General features: G+C 38.3%; 1 protein-coding gene across 2 annotated transcripts in view; it reads right to left on the bottom strand.

Annotated features, from left to right (window-relative positions):
- The window catches only part of PIEZO2 (piezo type mechanosensitive ion channel component 2), a 285,437-nt gene that overhangs the window by 95,111 nt on the left and 167,680 nt on the right, over positions 1 to 22,646 (bottom strand). For both annotated transcript variants that reach the window (XM_085052533.1, XM_085052532.1), the window contains exons 6-7: positions 17,993 to 18,203; positions 15,314 to 15,527 (exon numbers count right to left, since the gene is read on the bottom strand). In XM_085052533.1, the coding sequence (XP_084908659.1) occupies positions 15,314 to 15,527; positions 17,993 to 18,203 (425 nt within the window). The remainder of the gene's footprint in view (positions 1 to 15,313; positions 15,528 to 17,992; positions 18,204 to 22,646) is intronic.

The raw sequence follows: 22,646 nt of genomic DNA, 5'->3' as shown, positions 1-22,646 counted from the left end.
GCTAATTTTTATAAACATATAGTGCTCTATTGAATTAATGGCTTTTGTGAATACAAAATGAAAACATTCAGAAAGGTCATTGTTTCAGATGATCAAATAATTGAGGAAAAAAAGAAAAAATTAATTAGAAGTATCAATGACATGAGATATTTGATGTTTCTGGAAAAATTGGGAGTACACAACATTTCTGTCAAGTAAGGAACATATGCTGGAAAAGACACCACTTAGAATTAAAAAAATCCCCAACATTTTCAATTTAATACAAGATGTTGGATGCTTAGTAGATGTGCTAAATACTGAAACAAAACTAATAGGAAACAACAATTAATCTGTCTTTAACTGTAAAATAGCTTGCAGAGTTTCAAAGTTAGGGCATGAGCTGTCCAGTAGCACGTGTCAGTATTCACTATAAACACTTTTGTCTACTGACAAAAGCTTTTTCTACCATAATGTCTCTGAGAGGTTTCATCTTTTTACAAAATATGGGTCTGATTATAAGAGACAATAAAGAAGTACTCTTTCTTGGTAGAACAATAAATCCCCAACTATTGTTCCTCTGAAAGAGTAAACCAAATACATTAATAAAAAACAAAACATGCAAGTTTTTCTGATGGGGAATTTAATTGTAAAGAGTGACTAAAAGCTTAATTCTTCCTTTACCTAGTAAGATCCAACATGAAAAGCTGAATGAATACAAGGAAAAAGAATGATATTCAACAGAGATGTGCTGCCTGACATCTTCCTTTTGGATGCTGTAAAGTGAAAATATACCTGTTCATTAACTGGGGATTTGTTGCATGGGCATAATACCAGTGACTCCCAGAAGGAGAGATCCATAGCATTTTATTAAGCAATCTATCAGCACCCACTTCTCATTCTGATTGTCAACACAGGCCAAAGGTGTAAACTTTAAAACCTCTCAGAGCTTTGGGGTGGATCCAAGGTTGGGGAAAAAAAAATTTTAAAAAATCCTGCATACAAAGTAAATTGCTTTAACTTAAAGGAGCTGAATGAGCTGTGTTTGGAGCTGACTCAGACTCCAACTTCCAAGACTCAAACTCACACTGCATCCAAGAACATTCGGAGCTGATGTTATGGTTTGGCTCTCTCTGGGTGAAATTCATGCTGGATTGTATTCTGTTCATATTTCTGTCAGCACAGAGGAACATCTTGTTTGTCTGCTTTCCTCCCTCCAACTGAGTTGTCATTTCTGCTCATCAGTGATCAGGGCTGTTGAGTTCCTATTAGCTGCTGAATTCCTGTTAGTTTCATCTTCTACATCTCTTTCATTACACAGCTCTCCAAATGGTTCATTTTAAGCTTTTCTGTGTAAGCACAGTGTGATTCACCCTATTTCTGTCTCATGAGCATCAGAATTAGACTGAAATCCAATTCCTACTAAAGTCCAAAATCTTTCCATTGACAGTTAGTGATGAGTATTTCCTACAGAAATGAGGGAAAGTTCCTGAAGGTTCTCAGAACCTTCTGCCAATCAGACATGACCTTCATATCACATATTCCATTCCTATACTATGTTTTATAAAATACTACAGCTATAAAGTCAGAACAACTTGTGTTTTACTTTTATCTCCGCTGAAAAGCAAACATTCCAGATAATCCTAATGATTAGAAAATTTTATTATGTGTCAGTTAAATTCTCATTCTCTTGGTTTCATTTGCTGGCTTCAAATTATTCATACATTATAATATTGGACTTAATTCTGCTCCCTTCTGGTCTTGCATTCACTAAACATTCATAAGTTACAGCACATCTTTTCCCTCTATATTGCCACATGACCAGTAATGTACTTTAATGTATTTCACTTTGTCTATTAAAGAATAAATGCAGAGGAACTGCTCCTCACTTCTGATTACTCCTTGGGCTTTGAGTCTTGTTAGTCACGACATACTCAACACAACATTCCCTGTTTGTCATGTTCAAAATTCACTGTTATCTTGGGAATGCTCATTCTGTCCGTTCTGACCTCCAAAAATGCTACAAGTTGCTACTCACTCAGTATTTATGCTTCATCATTATTCTCAATGAGAACTGCTGGTGCAGAACATTTTTCAGAGAAATAGAGTCATCTTCTCTTGCACAAAGCTTCTAATTACATAGATATGACTGCTATAAAATGTATAAGCAATACAAATGAGGGCATTGTTCAGTTCTGCATACTTCATTCTGCAAAGATGTCTTTACATTCAGTATTGATCCCAACCAGCTGTATTTGAGCTCAGCTCTGATCTTGGTGTGACTTCATATCACCCAACATCCACATAAGCTATCAGTAAGGTCAGAATGAGTCCTAAATGGGAGAAATCCACTGCCAAACAAGACAAGTATATGTGTGCCTGCATACAGAAGATAAATAAAACAAATTCTGAGAGAATTCTTTACTAATGGACCTATTTGGCTTTCCAAAAAACTGCACACAATGTCAAAAAAAAGGAGGTTTGCAAGATGTGAATAGATTAATATTTCTACTCTTGCAGAGAACTAAAACTAGGCTTTTCAAAGTCCTCACTCATATTCTGAAAGATACACAGCAGAAATATTTTGGAAAAAAATACAGACATTCTAAAAGGCCAAGAGGAATTTTAATGTCTGACTGAGAAATGCTCTGAAACAACACAGTGAGAAACAGTTCTTAAAATAAAGGTGGCAACTTTTTATCCAGTTCCTATTCTATAAGCATGCTTTCTCAGAAAAGCTTCTTATTGAATCTGTGAATCACCCTTCTAGCAGATGCACTTTCATCTTTCATTACTTCCTGACAAAGCTGTAAGCTGTGACCATACAAAACTCCCACTTTCTATATTAGTCTAAGATAAAATTCCGATGTAGAATTCCAATGTCACTTGAAAAGAGAAAATCAAATTCCTGTTACACCCACAGATATTTCACCTAAGAAGCTGCTTAAGTTGCTAAAATTCTACCTTGCTAAAACTTGAATTGGTGTATTACTTAACTATTACATTAATAAAATAAAAGTATTGGTGTTAGTAATTAGTCATGGTATTAAATATGAAAAAGAAGCTTATGTAAACAAAAATATGGTTAATATACAGAATTATCAAAGAGTAATTACAGATATGTCAGATCTGTGAATTGTGCATTCAGTAAAAATTATTTGGATTTTTTTTTCCAGTAAAAACATATTTGTGCATTCAGATCCTGCATGTGCTCATGTTTAGGAGTTGATTTCAGGCTAGGATTTGCCTCATAACCTTCAAGGCCAGGAAAGGAAATAATAATTCTGACTTCCTGCACTATGTAGGACATACAATAATTCTTTTATTGAACTTGCCGTTGAATAACAGTTTACAGTTTAGTATGGCATCCAGTGTTGACTTCACTTGATAGCAGGTCTTCTACCGTCTCTTTTTCTATGGGATTTAGTTTCTGAAATAGTTTTTTCTAGATGACATTTCCAGTTGCTGCATCTTCCTACAACTCTGTGTACTACCTTACATACTACTTTTCACTACACAACAGAGAAGAGGTAATTTTACCATATCTTCTCTGAGTTTGCGTGAAGATAACAGTTTGAAGAAAATGTCTGCATCTAATCACTTTAGGAGCTGCATTTCCTGTTTTAGCATTTGATATTAAAGGATTATTTTTTGGGGGGACAGTACCTATTGCATGGTTATCCACAACAATGGCATCAGAACATTTTACTGTGCTGGGTTGGACTTGGGCAATCCATCTTTGTAGAACTTCTGAATTTGTGCTGGATTTCATGAACTGTCTGAATCTTTACTTCATCTGGATATCTTCTCTTGCGTATTTATTTCACTCTCCTCAGAGGGAAGGAGATGAGAGTGGTGCCTGCAGTTCTGGGGTAGGAGAATGGAATATCAAGACTGACTGACATTTGAATAGCTGAGCCCTAGAATGAAGATGCCAAAAGTGACCAAATGAGACAACTAAAGGAAAGAAGAGGAGGGTAAGCAAAGAAGAGGAGAATAAGGGAGGGGACAATAAGGGAGGAAAGAGAGCAACAAATCTGTAGAAATGGACAAAAAAATAGTATATTTGAAAAAGGTGGTGGTGGTGCGGCAGACATATTATTTTTCTGGGGCAAAAAGGGCTGAAATACAGGGAGAAAAGTCAACACTTCATGTTTCACAGCCCAGGCTCTGAATACTGAGTTTCATGAAGAAGAGTACTTGAAATTCTGAAAGGGCTATGTCCAAAACTCTAAGCACTGTTTCAAGAGTGAACCTTTTTTCAAACACTGATTTAAAAGAGGTGCATATTATTGTCTGGCTTGAAAATGTTCCATGGATAAGAAGGAGAGAGGAGTGGAAGGGATTGGAAAATAAATTAGCATATAGAAAATATCATCCCTACTACACAGCCCCCCTAAAAGTCAGGAGTTCCCTTTTCATAAAAAAGCCATCCTATTGGGTTTTCCATACTTGGATGACAGAGCTACACAGAAGTTAAGATCTGTAAACTTATATCTATAATGTCTCTTCCAAGGGAATGCTGTGAGCCGCCCCACTCCCCTCTTTGGGCTACGTGCCCAAAGCAGCACATGCTGTTGGAAAGCACCCAGACAGTTCTGTGGTACCTTCAGGCCCATCCTTGCCTTCCAGAAGGTCATTACTCCCCAGGCTACTGGCCTGGAATGCAGACCATACTGGGGCTACTGCTCCAGGGTACACTGAACTGACACCACATTTTTACAGAAATAGCAGAACACAGGGAGGAAAGAGGTGGAAAAGTTGGCTGAAATGCATTAGGCATCCCAAAGAATTAGGGTTAAAGCAAGCAGGAGGCATTTGGTTTCATGTGGCTTTTTAAAGGAAAAAGAAGAATGAATGGAAAAATTGGCATTTGTCTTTCCAAATCATGTTATTTATAAGATTCCACAGAGAAGGACTTGATCCTTCATGCCTCCTCTTCAGCTCAGCAGGACAACTGTGTAGGGAGATACTGCAGCCACAAACCTCAGTCCACAGCTGGACTTAAGTTATTAAATGTGTCCATATTGGAGTGATACAAGCTTTAAAAAGCATTGCAACTATTTTTAGTACTAAAAAGCCCTAGGCCCCACTTTGGTTCAGATTTGCATAATTCAGAGCTGGCTAGGTGGAACTGTGCCATATTAACATCCATAAAAAAATTTGACTGTTTGGGTTGAGAAGCATTATGATAAATTTCAGCTTAACACTTAAAAACATTTTTTTGAAATATTTGTAAATGTAGACTAAGACAGGAATTGTTTTTCTTCAGCATGTTGCTATCCCAACGCTATAATACAGGCATACATATAGGGAATGTAGACTTGGTAGGTAAGTAGATCATTCTAACTTTTGTTTTAATGTCATCATATTTCTATAGCTCTTTAGCAGATGTCTTATGTCCGTTTTTTTTCTACCAAGTTTTAGTTTCCATAGCTTCTATTGGATCAAAGCTTTTCTGGCAATGACAAAACCAGCCCGTGTGTATCTCCCACCCTCTTCTGAACATCAGTGACTTTTCTTTTAATGGAAAACTAATTTCAAATGCACAACTACTGCATGAGAAACCTCATGAAAAAGTGAGTAGTTTAAAACTTGTGTGCTAATATCATCCACATAGTGAGGACAGAGAGGAATTATGGGCCATTAATCAGGAAGCTGTAGAGGAGAAAGGGTATCTTTAAGGGTGGTGAATTACATTAAAGCTTGCAAAACTTGTAAATACAACATAAACCTTAATTCAAGGAGAAAAAAAGGGCTGTATAAGCAGCTACAATAAAATCACTTTGCTTTCAAGTGAATTAACAACTTTAAGCTAAGATGATAAGTAGTAGCTACTCTATAAATTGTTCTTTTGTTTTTAAGTCACCAGATAATAAGATTTTCTTTGAGATTATGTGACTGGAAGCTGTTAAGGAATGGGCATCCATTACAAATGACCAAACTTCAGACATTAAAATACTTCACATGTCTGAAATAAACCAGCTTCTCTGAGGGGAATTTAAGTCTGAGCAAAAAGACTTGTGACCTCTATACCCCATTTCATCTAATAATTGAACTTTGTACAGACTTTCTATTACAAAAGTTGTCATTGCATTAGAAGTAATAATTTCCCACTGTTATCACTAAAAATAGGCGTGGGTCTATTAATCCCTTGTTTACTGAGATAAAACCCATCTTCAAAAGCCTTAAATGAAGGAGATTTATCCTATCAATGGGTTTCCTCACTGGATCCCCAAATGTTTTCTTATCCATGACACAGTTCAACTTTACTCTGAGTTTCCAGTGAGCATCAATATTGATTTTGCTCCTTTCAGCACATTAGTGAGCTAGAAAAGCCCCATGTTGCTGTAGCCTCCAAGGACCTCTGCTGGGACTTCCAGAGGTGGTCATCTGAGGAGGAAATGTGCTGAAGCAGCGATTCCAGCACCTTTTCATCCCAATCAGACATACGAGCATCTGGCTCAGGGACAACTACCAGACAGGATAACAAGAAGGTGGTGAAATGGGGATAAAGATGCAGAAGAAATTGCTTTAGTACTCCATCCAGATAACTTTAGCTAGAGTGATTCCATCAATGTGATTATTCCTAACCAGGGCCAGCATTGTCACTGCTTTGACAGCAGCAGCCTGGCTCATGTGTTAGGTTAGGCAAATAATTTGTTCTCAAACAGAGAGAGTTAGGCAAATAGTTGTTTGTTCTGTCACTAAAATAAAACTACTGTAAATGCAGCAGTTTTATTTGGTTTTTTCCCCCAAATAGCTTCAGCTACAAACCAGAGGCAACCTGGGGAGGATGGAGGCTACAGGAGTGAGGCAGCCTTGCTAGGATGTGAGGATGGAGAGAGAAAAGTCACCCCAGCAGAGAAGGCTGGTTGGCACCAGTGATTTGCCACCTGCTCACCTTCATCATCTACACACATATTCCCTGTGACCAAAAGGGGATGAAAAGTAACTAATGCTGATCACCACCATCTGAGTAAAATCACCACCCAAGCTGTGTGAAAAAAAATTAATTTTCTTTTATGTTTAGTTGAACTTTCTACTCAGAGATGAAAGTCATGAGAAGACAGGTCCAGGCTTCTAAGGAATCACGTGGAAATCATGGGAAAAACAAAGGCTTGTTCAGAAACATCCATGGACATTAATGCTTCCCCTGTCAGGGGGTGAACTTGGACACTCAAGCACAGAGCAGGAGGCACAGCTTAAAAATGACACAGCTTAACAATGACATGGTTAACAACAGCTTTCCATGCAAATTAGTGACTGAGGCTATTGGGTTTTTAAAGTGAGTTGGCAGAGCTGCTGAAAGGAAAGGAGCCGACAGCCCCACCTCAGAAAGTGTCTCACAGGCAGCGCAGGGGGCAGTCTGCTCCCAAAACTCAGCCAGTAATGCATTCCATCGACATCCTTGTTGTCCTGTGCTCAGGTGCTGGGAGAAGGACAGAAGCATTTAGCTAACTGTGGGTAAAACTTTGGCAGAAGTCATTTAGGAAGAGGAGAAAGTGCTCAGATAACCCCAGTGAGCATCAGCATTTAGTGGGGTGGTGCCAACCAGAACATGCAAGTGACCTGGTACATCTAACCATGCAACTGCTGCCAGCCTAAGAGATTTACTGCTACCTCTCAGAGGAACATGTGCAGAAGAACAGGAATTATTTTAAAGTGTAGCTTCATACTATTTTAACTTGGTCTGTGATCTAGGACTCAGACTGTAGCCAAAAGCTGTGTGCTTTATTCCAAGTTCTGGGTATCTCGGGGGGTTATGTGATTCATCTAACTTCTCTGTTAGGGAATTTTTCCACCTCTGAAAAAGGAGTGATGATACTTTTCAGTCACATTGGGACAGTCTGCTAGGTTCAGTGATGCATGCAGAGGATAAAGAGATTTTCCACTTACTCAGCTGGCAGTGAAATGTATTGAAAAAGCCACAAGAGTGATTGATACCTTCATCAAGAGATTCTGCAGTTGAAAGTAGGAGCAAAGAAAATATTCCTTTTTAGCAGTGAGTGCACTAAGGCAGAAATAAAAGCTATGATTCCCATTTGGCTTTAAACATAAAAATAAAATAGCAGGATATGGGAAAGAAGATAATGGGATAATGAACAATAAGGCTTGGGAAATGTGTGGAAATTGCCTGATTTCAAAACCAAAGTGGTATAACAGCTGATTTTAAATTGGTAATAAATTGAACATGATTGGCTCAGCTATTATCAGCAAGTTCCAAACTTCAGCTAAATGAACATAAGCAAGAGATGAAGCACTTCCACTCTGTGAGTGTTTAGAGAAACTGATGTAGACTTCCCCTGCACAGACAAGGACTAACTCGACAGTATGTGCTCAGCTGAGGTTAGTCAGGACTGCCTTTTTTACCTCCAAGGAATGTGGGATGATTCATTTGCTGTTGATACATTGAGCTGAAAACACTAAGAACCACAAAAGTGTTAAATATTCATCATCACTATTTCTGGTCAGGCCAGAGTGCGAAAATAATTGTTCTTGAGCAGACATCAGGAAAACAAGTTTGTAATTCCAAGAGAAGTTTGCTAATTATAATCCACATCTCCTAATACCACAGAACAATAGCAATACAAATCTGATAGGAGGAGAGGGCTTTTATCCCTTTTCTGTCCTTGTTTTTAGGCACTTCATCAATGACCATAGTATGCAGATCTGTGTTTTTCAGAAAACACAAAAAGAAAATTAAGGGATCATTTCTTCACAGTGACATGCACACCCTCTGCATGTCCCCACAGGACAGGCTGTGATGGGCAGGGAGTCTATTCGAGTGTCAGTGTGGGGATCAGACATTTGCAGGCACATGGTGTGTGTGGGGGAGTGGAAGGATCTGTCTCTCCCTACCTATGAGCAGACCTTCTGCTAGCAGGGAGGTGTGCTGATCACAGCAGAGCCTGAGAGTACACAAAAGTGGTACAGCTACATCATAAGGCAAATTGCACACCCAATTCAGCTCAATCAGAATCAGTAGGCAAGTTTATGACAGTACAGCTTTAAAATCTTGGTCACTTGCCTCTGTCCCTCTCACCTCAATAGTTCAGTGCACCCAGGAAAGAGGTGGCTCTGTGCAAGACACAGCTATTTGGGGGCAGGAGACATCAAGGAAGAGGCAATTCACCAACATTCTGTCACATGATGTCAACTGATTTTTATGTTTGCAGCTTACACTCGATTTTCAGATGCAGTGTGGTCGTTCTTGGGAGTGCTAAGGCTACCCTCTTCCCACTAATGGGAACCCCCTGTGGCCAGGGCCAGCCCCACCAGGCCACCAGGGCTCTTATCAGTGGTAGACTCACCATGGTAGCAGAACACAACTTGGAAACTGCTTTGTCCCACATGCAGAAAATTACCATTTTTATAAGGTCTTGGCACATGTTTTGGTTTATACCCTTTCAAGTCCAGGGAAGACAGAGGGGTGTAAATCACCTGAGGTGCTATGTAAGTAACGTCAGTGAAGTTGTGCCTGCTTATTCCAAGGCTAAATTTGGCACTTGATGCAGGGTGGTGGCTACAGTGAGCATTGACATCTTGTTGACACCATGAGGATGGAACTGGGAAAGTCTGCTCTCCAGGCAGATTGCTACTTACTATTTCCTCTGTTGCTTTTTCCTTGTTCAAACTTTCACAGGAAAGGGAGCCCGAATAAGGCCACCTCATAATTTAGAAAGAGATTAAAATAGCAAGGATGATTATTATCCTTCGTTAACAGGAGAATGAGCTTGCATTCCTCAGCTGTTAATAGAATCATTCACTTCCTTTGCAAAATATTTTTAAACAACTACAAGGAAGCTGACGATAAAGTTCTATGAAAGCATATAGGCTGAAACATTCTAAGTAGAATTAAATATCCTAAAATATGGTTCATTATAGAGCTAATATGAAACTCAGCTGCAAAATTTCTATAAGAATAGGTCAAATATCTAACTTCTCTTCCTCTGAAAGAGAGAAATTGTGGGTCTCTAACCACATCTGGTCATCGTAACCAATATGGTTGCTGGTCTGACATGTTTTGGAACACCCTCTGCAACTGCAATGTATGCTTTTGCTGATAGAGGATGGTGGGAACAGAAGAAGGGTGGTGGAGTGTCTTTACAGGGAAAGTACTCAAGGGTCTGCCCTCTGCCTGGCGGTGGGTGCTGCAGTACCATGGTGAGAAGAGCTGAAAAATACCAGGCAGAAGGCATGAAAGCTGCTGCAGGCAAAGGGCAGCTCAGTACAGAACATATGGGATCAGTATAGGATACATAAATGAGCTTTAAACATTCTGTCTGTTCAAACACTGGCTTGTGACCAAGTCAAAAGGCAACTCCAAAAACCTCAGAATTTCCTATCAGGTAAAGAAAATTCTGCCTCTCAGAGGGGAGTCACCTTTGAGACAGGTGCCAAAGATGGTCTGCAGCAAGGAATAGCAGTGGCTGCAGCTCAGGTGAAACATGTTGTCCAGCTCTTGGCTCCGGTGGAGCTACAAAAGCAGCAAGAGAGCAGGAGATCAGTGCCTTGACCTGCAAAGGCAAGACACTGCCAACAAGGTAATCAATCAGCTACAGCTTGCTATATCGGCAATATCTGCTCTCCTTATGGGATTTTATCCGGACGTGTAGCCTCTAACTTAGAAAAAAATATTACAGCTGGATGTCCAACCCTGATCTGGGTACTCCAGGAACATTTTTGGGACAGTGCTTAAGCATTTATAACCCTTGTTGAATAGAGTATTTTGGCTACAAAATCTGAATTTATACAAAAGCTTCCAGGGAAGTCCAAATGGAGGATATGGGACTGGACTCATCTCAGGTTAATCTGAAAATACCTTAATATCTTAAACCTATCATCTGTAGCAGATATCAATGTATCACTTTCTCCAAAAATAAGAGTAATTTATCAAGCTTATTATTAGTTACTGTAAAACCTATTTTAAAAGTCCTGCCTTGAGAGATTTATAGACATCTTTCAGATGAAAATTTCCTCTTGAAAAAACTCCTTAGATTAGACTTCCCAACTCATATTGCAGCAAACCAATCATTTGTGTAATTCCAAATTCCCATTCACTTAAGCAGGTGTGAAATAAGGTACCACTGTGAAGTGGGTGGCACTACCTGGACTCCTAGGTTTGCCTCATTTTGTAAGGCAGATGCCTTCCACAGAAGAAACCAGTTGTATTTAAACTATTTTGAACATTACTTGTCTGAAAACTACAAGCAAGACAGAGCTAAACTATAAGAAAGCAAATAGCTTTTAATTTACATTGGATAGCTGGATCTTTAAATTAATATGCTTATAAGCACAATTTTGGACAGGAATAACTTTACTGACTCAGGTAAACCTCATACCACCGCACTGATCCTATTTCTTCATGTTGGCAAGGCTTTATCATTTCCCCAATTACATTTTTTTGCCAAAATAAATAATATCAGGAAGAAAGGAGGCAGCAATCCGAAAAATGGCAAACATATTACTGTGTATTATTTCAGGCTGTGACACTGTGTACCTAATTTCTAAAGTCATTTTAGCTCATTGACTTGTTTTTACTAACTTGGGTGAAAAGAATTTAATGACAGAAACACGATACTTTCAGACTTTTGCTTTAAATGGATACTTCTTGTTGTTTTCCCATTCGAAAATCAATTTGCAATATGGCAGCAAGCCAACACTGAAGATACCTCTTATAAAAGAAGTTAACAGAGTGTGGACATCTTAGCTGGCAGAGATCAGCTGGTGTTTAAGCAGTGTTGATAGATGTAACCAGGTAAATCCTCCAAGCTCTGCTGGGAGTGTGCCTACCCCTGGCATATCAGCTATACCTCAAACTTTTCATTACACTTTTTCAATCTGTAGTTGTTTTTCAATCTGCAGATCCCAGTGCTCACTCAATGGCACTTCAGTGTGTTTGTGTTTATGCCACTTCCACCTGCTCATCATAGAACCAGGCAGCCACAGCAGCAGATCTGAAAGTTTGTAGAACATTGATACCTTCATTAATATCACTGTGGCAAATACTTAAGGCTGTTATCACAACATCCTATTTTGGGGGAAGGAGGGCAGGGGAAACACTTTGTTTGCACAACCCCCATAAAGCATCAGGGCAAAAATATCTGAACTCACCAGATTTCAGGTTATCTCTCCCAAAAAATCTGCTTTCCTCTGGTGACATTGTTCAGCCACTGCTTACAAGTGGTGAATTTTGAAATTGAAATATTCTTAAAAGGAAGAAGCAGCTCAAGGATGATGCAAATCTTAGCTGAATAATACTGTTAACTTGAGAATTTGCCCATTTGTTTGGGTGTAGTTTAACTTCATTTAGTCTGAAATCAATCGATACACTGACAAGCTGAATGCATTACACTATTCAGAGAAAACACATTTTTATTGATCAGAGAAACCACTTGTACATTTCTTGTCAACTTGAGAACTCAAACCCAGAAAGGAGCTTTTTAAAACATCAGACTTAAACTCTGCAGAAAGAAAAAATATCCACTTAACAGGAGTAGTTTTCACAACTGCCCTTGTAACTGATGAGAGCTTATCCTTGGGATCAAGCCCTCAAAACTTTACAGAGACAAAAAAGTCCTTCTTTCATATGTAATCATAAAATGATTTAGGTTTGAAAAGACCTCTAAGATCATCGAGTCCAACCATTAAGCCAACGCTGCCAAATCCATCACTAAACCATGTCCCCAAGTGCCATGTTTACAGATCTTCTAAATATCTCCAGGGATGGTGACTCAACTCTTCCAATGGCAGACAATCCTTCTGGCGAGCAAATTTTTCCTGATATCCAATCTAAACCTCCCCTGGTGCTACTTGAGGCTATTTCCTCTTGTCCTTATGCTTGTCACTCAGGAGAAGAGACCAACCCCCACCTGGCTACAACATGCTTGTTAAGAGCAAAGTCACCTCTGAGCCCTCTCTTCTCCAGGCTTCTTCCTGAGTCTTCTCCAGAACAAATCCAGTTCCCTCAGGTAGTCCTCATTAAACTTCAGCTCCAGACCTTTCACCAGCTTTGTTGCCCTTCTCTGGGCATGCTCCAGCACCTCAATGTCCTTTTTGAAGCAAGAATTTGGGGAATCAAATTCTTTTCTTGGCATATAATTTGCCCATGAAAGCCATGTACTAGTATTAATGGGAACTCTGCATATTTAGCACTTTTTCAAACCAAGATGGTACATAAAATAGCAATATTGATTTTCTTCTGGGATGAAAAACACTAAAATATTTTTTCTGCACCATTCCAATACACATCCCTCATTTTTCCTCTCCTAGCCACTGCCTATATATCAGCTCAAGTCCATCATTAAAAATCATCAGTGGCCATTTCTCACACTAAGATTTTCCCTTTCAGGCACTGATAACACCTGTCTTAGTGCTCTTCAAAGACATCTCCCTGAAAGCAGATCAAAGTAAATCCACCAAAGAATGAATTGCAAGTAAGGAAACAAGGAATACTGCACCTTCTGATATGTGTACATTGTGTATACATTGGTGTGTATATTCAAGCATGATTTCCTAAGTAATTTGGAACATCAGTCCCTCACATGCTATCAGGTGTAAAAGGCAGAGTACTCAACAGTACCAGTTCAAGAGAAAGTCTGCAAGAAGGTAACACCGTTTGTTTTTTTTTTTTTTTTGCGAAAAGTCAGTACACATTTTGAGGTCCAACACTGGGACTTTTTTTAACCCAAACTCTAAAGGTCCTTTTCTGTTCGACTCGAAGGCAGAGGCAACTTTTTTGCAACTTGATTTTTTTCATTTCAAAAATTAATGACTAAGTTAAAGTGCCATCTTCATATTGAACAAATTTTGTCATAAAACAAAGAATCACATTATTTACAAAACAAGAAAAAAATTACTAAATGCAGAAGATTAGCTTGAGACTAAATTAGTAGAAACTTAAAGTAAATAAAAATATATTAATTTAAAATTAATAGAAAAAATACTAGAAAGAAAAAAGGGACTTCAGAAATTATGCATATGAAGAGAGTTTCACATGTTGTACCTCAACAGTATGAAGCACATATTTCCTCTCCTTGAGAAAATGTTTTTGCTGTCTGTGGCTAAAAACTGTGAGTTGATAACCTCATAGACAAATGGCTGAGAATTCTGAAGCCATTTTATTTTTATTTTCTTAATACATGGAAGAAGTAATACAAAAGGTTTAGGGAAGTTGTGAGCATTTCAGGTTCTTGGCACTGGAAATCATCCATTCTCCTACCTTAACCTCTAGGTGGCATGAAAGAACCTAAACTAAGCAGGCCTTTTCTGATTTTTCAAGTTATGTTATGCCCTCCCAATCAGCCTCCTCAAGTCACCAATTCCAACATCACAAAATATACATCTATTAACCTGTATTAAATAAAATGTCTAAGTACTAAAGCTACAGCTACTGCAGCTAGACAGCTCAATTTTACTGCTTTTAATCATGCATTGAGAGATAAATAATTAATTGATTCTCCACAGTACATCTAATTTCCTTTCACCTTCAACTTATAAAAGTTAAAAGGAACAATAGGTTTATTAGAAATAAAATTAATGTTCACATATAGTTTAATGTGAGGATTACTACAGCATTAAAAATACATACCATAAAAACCAATTTGTAATCATAATCCAGCAGAAAAACATCATGATGAGCAAAATACATCCATTAATTCATCTTATTTTAAATTACAATATGTAGAAAATTAAAGGGCCAGTGAAAGCACAGCCAATCAATATTTGCTGCAGAAGTAACTAGAAATGGTGGGTTTTTTACTTTAGTTGAAGTAGCTGCTGGTATTAAGATAAGACCAGCATGTTCTATGTGATTCTGTGTGACCAGAGAGAATTTTTATATCAACAGTCTAATATGCACAGTACAGGAAGGACCCCAGCAGTCCTCAGCCTCTGCAAACAAGAATGGCACCACTAAAGCATTTTGCTCCAGTTAAGGCACTATGACACTGGACATCAGAGCATTTCTTTTCCTCTACTAAAAAAAAAAAAGTGCATTTTTTTCATTTGCCCTTGCATCAATGTTGCCATCGATTTCACTTATTTCCTGTCTTAGCCAAATCATTCACAATCTGAGGAACACTCTGACCAAAACCAGAAATCACCTTGCCACCCTACCCTTCTCCAGCTCTCTGTCTGCAATTACCTAGTCTGGATTTTCATCACTATCATTCAAAACCATTCTATCTGAAATGCTTCGACTCTTCCAAGACTGAACAAGAAGCTATGTGTAAAATTTGTCACAGCATTATGTGGAAGATCATTTGCACCAACATGTGACAACACAGCATTGCATCATGTGCCCACAATTAAACAGAAAAGGAATTTCTCTCACCTGGCATAGAAATCTTTTGGTGGAACAACCTCCTGAAAGAACTGTAGCTGGTACAGATAAAGTCCAATCAAATGTCCCGCACTGAATATAGCCATTAATACACACAGACAGCTGAATATCAGCGGATCAAATGCTTGGCAACAGGACCACCATGTGCACAGGCCCAAAAACACAAAGAAATACACAGCTGAGGTCAAAGATGGCACCATCATACCTGTCAAAATAAAAACATGGAGTTGTATGGGAAATACCAGCATTTGTTGAAACTTAAGTTTGACAAGAGGTGTATTAAAAAATTTAATCCAATCAGTTTTCTGCTAATTATTACAATTAGCCCTAAACACTGACATTAACTTTGAGACTAGAAGAGAAGGAACATCTTTTCCCCCTTTTTATTTGTTCAATTCACTTATGCCTCATCTTAGCACTCAGAACACAATCACTTTCCAGTCTTTCCTCTGAGATGGAATCTTCTCTATGTAAAGGTGTCTTAATAAAGTATGGAGAAAAACAGAAAGGTGGCTGCAAGGGCAGCCAATGCTGTCTTAGGCCATGGTGTAAGAACATTGAGTACAAGATGCTAAAATGGCATGGTGGATGAACTGTGAAAAGCCTTCTCATACAGATATTGAAATATCTTGTGATATTAAAACAAAACAAACCCTGATTTATATATCAAAAGATTTGCATAAAATCTACAGAATAATTAGTAAATGTTTGATTTTTTTAATTGCTAACTCCTAAAAAAATGCAATTTACATAACAAAAACCCACACACACCACAACAAAACCACAAAAACAACAAAAAAAACAAACAAAAACACACAAACAACCAAAAAACAAACCACCACACAACCCACAACCAACAACACCACTAGCAGGGCCAAAAACAAGCTTTTCAACTAGTGCTGTCTAGAAGCCACCTTCCTCAGGACAGACCTGCAGGCTCCTGGGGGCCATAGCTCCAGTGTGCCTGCTGGCCCTGCCCCTTGCCAGGTGCCAGCTTGACATGTCTTTTGGGAGCAGCACTCCCAGGGCTGGTCCCTGCTGGAGCTCAGTCCAGGTGCTGTAAGGACTCATACCCACAGTCATTTGCCTGAGCTTCACCATCACATCTTTCACATCATATTTTAGGCTTTAACCTATGGAGCTGTAAAGCTTCACCCAGAAATTTCTGCCTCTAGCCTGTAACTACTTCCTTTCTTCTTACAAAGAGATGCTTTGTCCTTATTTAAACACTTTTGGAGAAGGAGAATCCACGATATCCTAAAATAAGTAATTCATTACGGAAAATGACTCTGGGTGTGAAAAATACAAAATTTTTTTCTCATCTGAAATTTCCTAGGTTTACCACTTAACTGTTGGCTCCTATTATCAATTCTACTAGATGAGATACCTTAAAAAATGGGAAGACTTTGTATCTTTGTCAGTTCTTTCGGGCTGCAGTCAAGTCACCCTCCATCTTTTTGGCACATTAAGTAAGGAAGTATTTAACTTATTAAACTCAAGGCCTCTCTCTGGAATACAGGCTTCTCAGACCTCAAGTCCTTTTTGTAACTCTACTCTGAACACCTCCTGGTTCTTGGCTCATGTTGGAGCTCCACAGGCAAGCTGCCCATCACCACTCAGAAGAAATTGTCCCCTGCCACTGCTGCATGATCCTTCTGCTTCACCCTCCCTGGATGATGTTGACCCATGCAGAATGGCATCAGGCTTTTTTGTTATGTTTGGGTGTTTGTTTAGTGACAGCTCTCTTCCCTGATGAGGCCCTATGGTGGCCCATGCATTTTTTCTCTTTTTAGATTTATTTCTTTCCATTTGGTGACATGTAAGGCTGTTAACCAATTTTACCTTAATGAAAGAGCCTGCCATACTAAAAGGGCCACACCTGACCAATCCTTGTCATTCAGTATCAAACATATTTTGTACTGCTGTACTACTGTTTTATACTTCATGTACTGATAACTTATATGTTAAGTATACAGTTATATTCTATATGTAGTCACTGCATTCAGACATGAAAGCTGGCAGATAAATGCTAATTTCCAATTCCATGATCTAATTTTCAATTGAGCAGTTACAACCTACAGTGGTTCTGTACACTTCCATTCTGGCTGTAGCTGATTATGTGGTATTAAATCAATTGTCTTATAAAAAGGTAGGCTAAGTAACATCATAACAGCTGCTCTTACCAACTAAATAAAAAACCAGCAGGAAGTCTGCTTATCACTCTTTTTATACACTGCATGGTCAACAAAATAATCTTTTCTATTTTTTAAGGCTATGTGAACACACCTTTTTACACTTAGATGTGATGGAATCAAATCTATGAATTCACTTTTTTATATATATATGTGTGTGTGTATATATATATACATATATATACTCACACACACAACATATAGTAATTTATAATATGGCCCCATTCACCATTTGGTTATAAGAGCAACTGTGAAAATGATAAATGGAATGACAGGGCCACACAGTATCAGTACAAAAAAAATTAAACAACTCAGCATATTCCCATACCTGCCAAAGACTTAATTTAATAAAATCAGCAGCAATTTCTTTTCCCTTAAAAATTTCCATTGTTACTCTCACAGGTGCCAAAGTGCTGAAAACTCATTTGTTAAACGCATAAACTAATGGGCTCCTGAGGAAATTTTCAAACACACCAACCTGCTGAACCAAGTAAAATTGTAACAACAATTTTTCCAGTGGTGATTATCATGTGGCCAATAAACTCCCTCAGTTTGGATGCTATTGAGGCAATTCTACGCAGAAGTTTTAATTTCATGGTTTCCTCAAATTCTGCTTCTCCACAGTCTTCGTCATCCAGATCTTCTTCATACATCAAAGCATCATCTGGCTCTAATTTTTCTCTTACAGCCTAAAGGAGAAGGAAGGAAAGAAAAACAGAATGCATAAAACAGAGACAGGGAGATGCAAAGGAATTTGAAATTAAAAACCATGCAATATATTATTTAACAATGAAGTCTTCTTACAATCTTTGACTATGCCAAGTGGTGACAGCTAAGAAAGATGTACTAAAGCTAGACATGTACATTGAAGGCTCCCACTTCAGATCTGTCTCAAAATGAAAGGATGTTAAGAGTGGTCTCTGGGAAAGGCTGCAGTCCTCCCACATGTGCACAACAGGCTGTTTGCTTATTTACATATGAAATTTGGTTTGATTTGTTCAGCATTTTTAGAAAGATACACATCTTGTTATCTAATATCTTCTAAACTTCTCTTTGCCTCAAAGGCTTCAGTTACAAGCTCCAGCAAGCACAAGTCCTGGTTGATATTGCTCAATAAATCTCATTTTCCAAACCCTTTTTTCATGGACCCTTTCTCTAACTTTAAATGCAAAACCTAGAACTGGGCAAGTAGGAATGATCTTTAACAGAGCAACAAGGGCTGAAATGAATGGATAGATAACTCATTGGTGACTAAAGGGCAGTTTGGGAGAGAATAACACACTGAGCAGAGGTTTGGGGAGAGAATGAGAAACATTGAGATCAACTGATGGTCAAAGAAAAGATGAAAATGTGAGCAAGAGAGAAGCAGTGAAAGCTTGAATGATCTACAACAATTTAGCAGGGATAATGAGACCACTGACTTAGAACTACACAATGGAAAAAGGAAAAGAAGGAAATGTGGAAAGGCTCGTCATACTTGAGCAGTTTGTTATGATTTGGCAGTGGTCTTCCCCATCAAGTCTCCATAGTATCTTGGAGACCAGAAGACATACACAGCTATCAAGTGATGCAGCCTAAATCATCAACCCACGGTGAGAACCTGCAGGATTAGCAAGAGGCCCGCACAAAGACACAATTTATGGAAAAATTAGTCATTCACGGAAATGTAGGGGCATATTAAAAAAAAAAAAAAAAAGAGTTTTGAGCCAGGTTCTCATTTTGTGTAATATAGAATAACTTTTCTGGCATTAATTTAAACTTGTATTAGCTAACACTAGTTCTGGCCAAACTGCATCTCTGTGTGTGAAAGTAAAAAGAGAGATTATTGGTATTTTTCATCAAAACAGCAGTTTAATATTTATTGGTGACCTTTGGCAGAAAAAATTCCACAGTGACAGATAAGATTGCAGTAGGAACAGATGAACTCTGAGCCTACTTGACCAAATTCTTCTGTACCATTACATTATGTGGATTCCCAAAAGAAAAACATTTCCTACAGACTCCTTCATTTCACCTCTAAGCTTGTTGCCAGCTTTCTCCTCTTACTTCAGAGCATTAACATTGTTGTGAATACCCAGGAAAACAAGCAAACAAAACTCCAAATAAACCTGCCTATTCTCAAGAGTTGCTATTTTACAATGAAATACATAATAAATACAGCAGGGTTGATCTGGGAAATTATATTTCTCTTGGACTTATCCAGCTATTTCACCAGAAATACACATTTTACATGGAGTATAGTAGAATTTCAATTGCTTTCTTACTGCCACCATGTACCTATATAGCTCTCAACATGTGAATTATTAGCTCCTTATGCAAAATAATAGAGAGATGGCAGCCCAAACATGCAGTCATCACATTTCAAGCCATGCAGCACAAAGCGGCATTCTGTCTGTCCATCACTGCTGCTCATATCTGAGCTCCTGTCTCAAGGATAGGAAACATTAAATATTCAGAAACAATGCTGGCAGTATGCTGAGCAATACATTCTGCCCCAACTTCCGCCAGAGCTGTTTCAGTGAGAAAGTTAAACAAAGGGCAAAATTTATGATCATTTTTGCTTGCCTCTCAAGTACTAGATTAACATGCTCTTCCTCTAGTCCTTCTGGGTCCAATCCTGCTTCTCCTGGACTGGTTCTAGTGCTCTGTACCTTCAGCTTAAAATGACCAGTGAAGAGTGAAACCTTCAATAGTGTCTATATCCCAAAGAAAGAATGAGTGAGACTGATGGACATTTAAAGGTTATGAAATGGCACCTACTAAACATGGACCTATGTGAAGGAGACCTTTGCTCCTTCAGCTTGTGCCTTCAGGTTGCTGAAGACAGTACACATTAAAACCTAGACTCACTTAAAAAATGTGTAGGAATCACTTCAATATTAATAAATTACTTCATGAAAGGCTGTCAGGATTCATCTCTCTTTGAATAGTATGTTAAACATGAAGACAGGATTAATTTATTTATTGCAGCTTAAAACTGCTGATACAGCAATGAATTAAATATAAGCAGGAACAGGAAATAAGGGGCACAAAAGAAAATAATAAAATATTTTACAAACAGAAGCAGAAAATGTTCTTGTGGGGAAAAGAAAAACATAATTTTTTAAAGTATAAATTAGAGGAAAACACACAATACCTTCAAACAATAAAATGAAAAGGAGGACACAGAAGTAAGGGAACCACACTAAAATATTCCAGTGAAAGGTGGGACTTGATATCCTTTTCTGTCTCTCATCCCTACCTGCCTTCTAACCTCAGGTGCCAAACACCTAAATTCACACCATGATCTCCTCAAAATGGATCTTTAGATCTTCTGTCATAACTAGGACCATATTTTTTTTAACTTTACCAGGCTATTTACTCTTGCTTTGTTGATCTAAAAAACCTTTAAGCTACATTTTGCCTTGAGACTTCATCATTAGTAATCTAGCACTGACACATATGACACAGCACACCCAGGGAGAAGGACTAGGGAAAAGGATATTTCACTGGACCAGGATATAACTGAAGCTGAGAAGGAGATGATGGTCCAAAGTTTCCATGGGTTGAGGCTTATACAGTTTAAACATAGCTAAAGGCTTGTGAGTTGATGAGTTAACAAGTTCACTTTCCTTGGTTTTCAGCTTTTATTTAGATATGAAAATATGAATTCCAAGTTCAACAAGAAAGTTAGGATGTCACAAACATTCACAGGAAATCCAGAACAATCTACTATTGGTGTTACTGAGGTCATTGGATGTTGGAAAGAAAATTTCAGCATTCTGACCTTCAGGAAATACCAAACTGATTTCCCAAGTTTTCCTTCTAAAACTGTGAAAGTCTGTTGGGAGTTGGAGTTCTTCAACTGCTCTCCTCCATTTAAGACAAGCTAACAATAGGGATTACCATCACCAGCCATAACATGGAGTCCCAGAAGCTTTTTCAGAACAGATATATGTCGGTTTGCAACTCCTCAGCACAGCTGGAATTATCAATGATATGGCTGTGCAAGGATTGCCTGGTTTCATGACACAGTTGATCGTTATTTCAGCAGAGACTATGACAGTTAAACAACTCTAGGTTTGATTTTTTAAGTACAAACATATCTGTTTTTAATTCAGTATCCAAGATGAAAGGCCATGTTCCTTCGCTGAAGTAGATGAAAGTGTGTGTTCCAGTGTATGTCAAAAAGACAAACTTTGGATTCCCCTGCTCATATTCACTGCTCTCTAACTGGATTATCTGGGCTGCCTTTCCATTTCCTCACATTGAGCACTTCAAATTGCAGAAGGCAGGCAAACAGTGAGCAGTTTTCACATCCAACGTGGTGATAATGTGCTTGTTGTTTTAACACTTTCTGATGATTAAAAAGCCATACAAGTACATGCCCATCACAGAACACCATTACTCCAGTCAGACTGCTTTGCAAAGCTCTTTTTTACTATGTGGATTAGTCTAAAGCTACAAACCCATGCTACATAGGCTACAGTTAGAAAAATACTTTTACTTCCATAATAAATTACCTATTATGCAATTACAGGATCCCAGTGGATGCTGATTAAATCAAATAAACTTCTCCATTCAAGGAGTATAGAGCATTTGTTAAGCCATAAACATGTGTTTCCATGACCCTTGCTCTGCAGAGCAGGGCCCCAGGACTTTTTATAAACAAACTAAATGCAGTTTAGGTTTTTCAGCAATCATGTGGAAGTCCCGGGAGTATTTATTGTACAACACTTTTTTAAACTGCCAAATTGAGATAGAGAACAGGCAAGGAAACAGCACGGCTCCTGTGGCAGCTATGGCAGCTACTATCGTGGCCAGGGCCAGAATGTCCATTAGCTACTTTGGGGGCTGCTTTTTTAACATCCAACTTTTATATGTTTCATCTGGTACAGTATAAACACTACTGCACAGAGATATCCTCTAGTTCCAGAGATATATTTACTAACAGGAAGCCTTAACTCGAACCTAAACCCCATTTTTGCTTCAGAGCATTTCTTGCTTTGTACCTGCTTTTAACAGTATTGTGTCTGTAAACACAAATTTGCTCATTTGTTGACTTTTTGATTCTAGAGGGGACACAAATGAAACCCTTCAAAATTCAAATAATGACCGCAACAAAATTTAATTAGCTAGAATTATTACAACCA

This window comes from Lichenostomus cassidix, chromosome 2, assembly GCF_008360975.1.
Source record: "Lichenostomus cassidix isolate B80296 chromosome 2, HeHo_3.0, whole genome shotgun sequence".
Classification (NCBI taxonomy): Eukaryota; Metazoa; Chordata; class Aves; order Passeriformes; family Meliphagidae; genus Lichenostomus; species Lichenostomus cassidix.
Note: the sequence above shows the minus strand (reverse complement) of the source record. Positions and strands in the feature narration are given on the sequence as shown.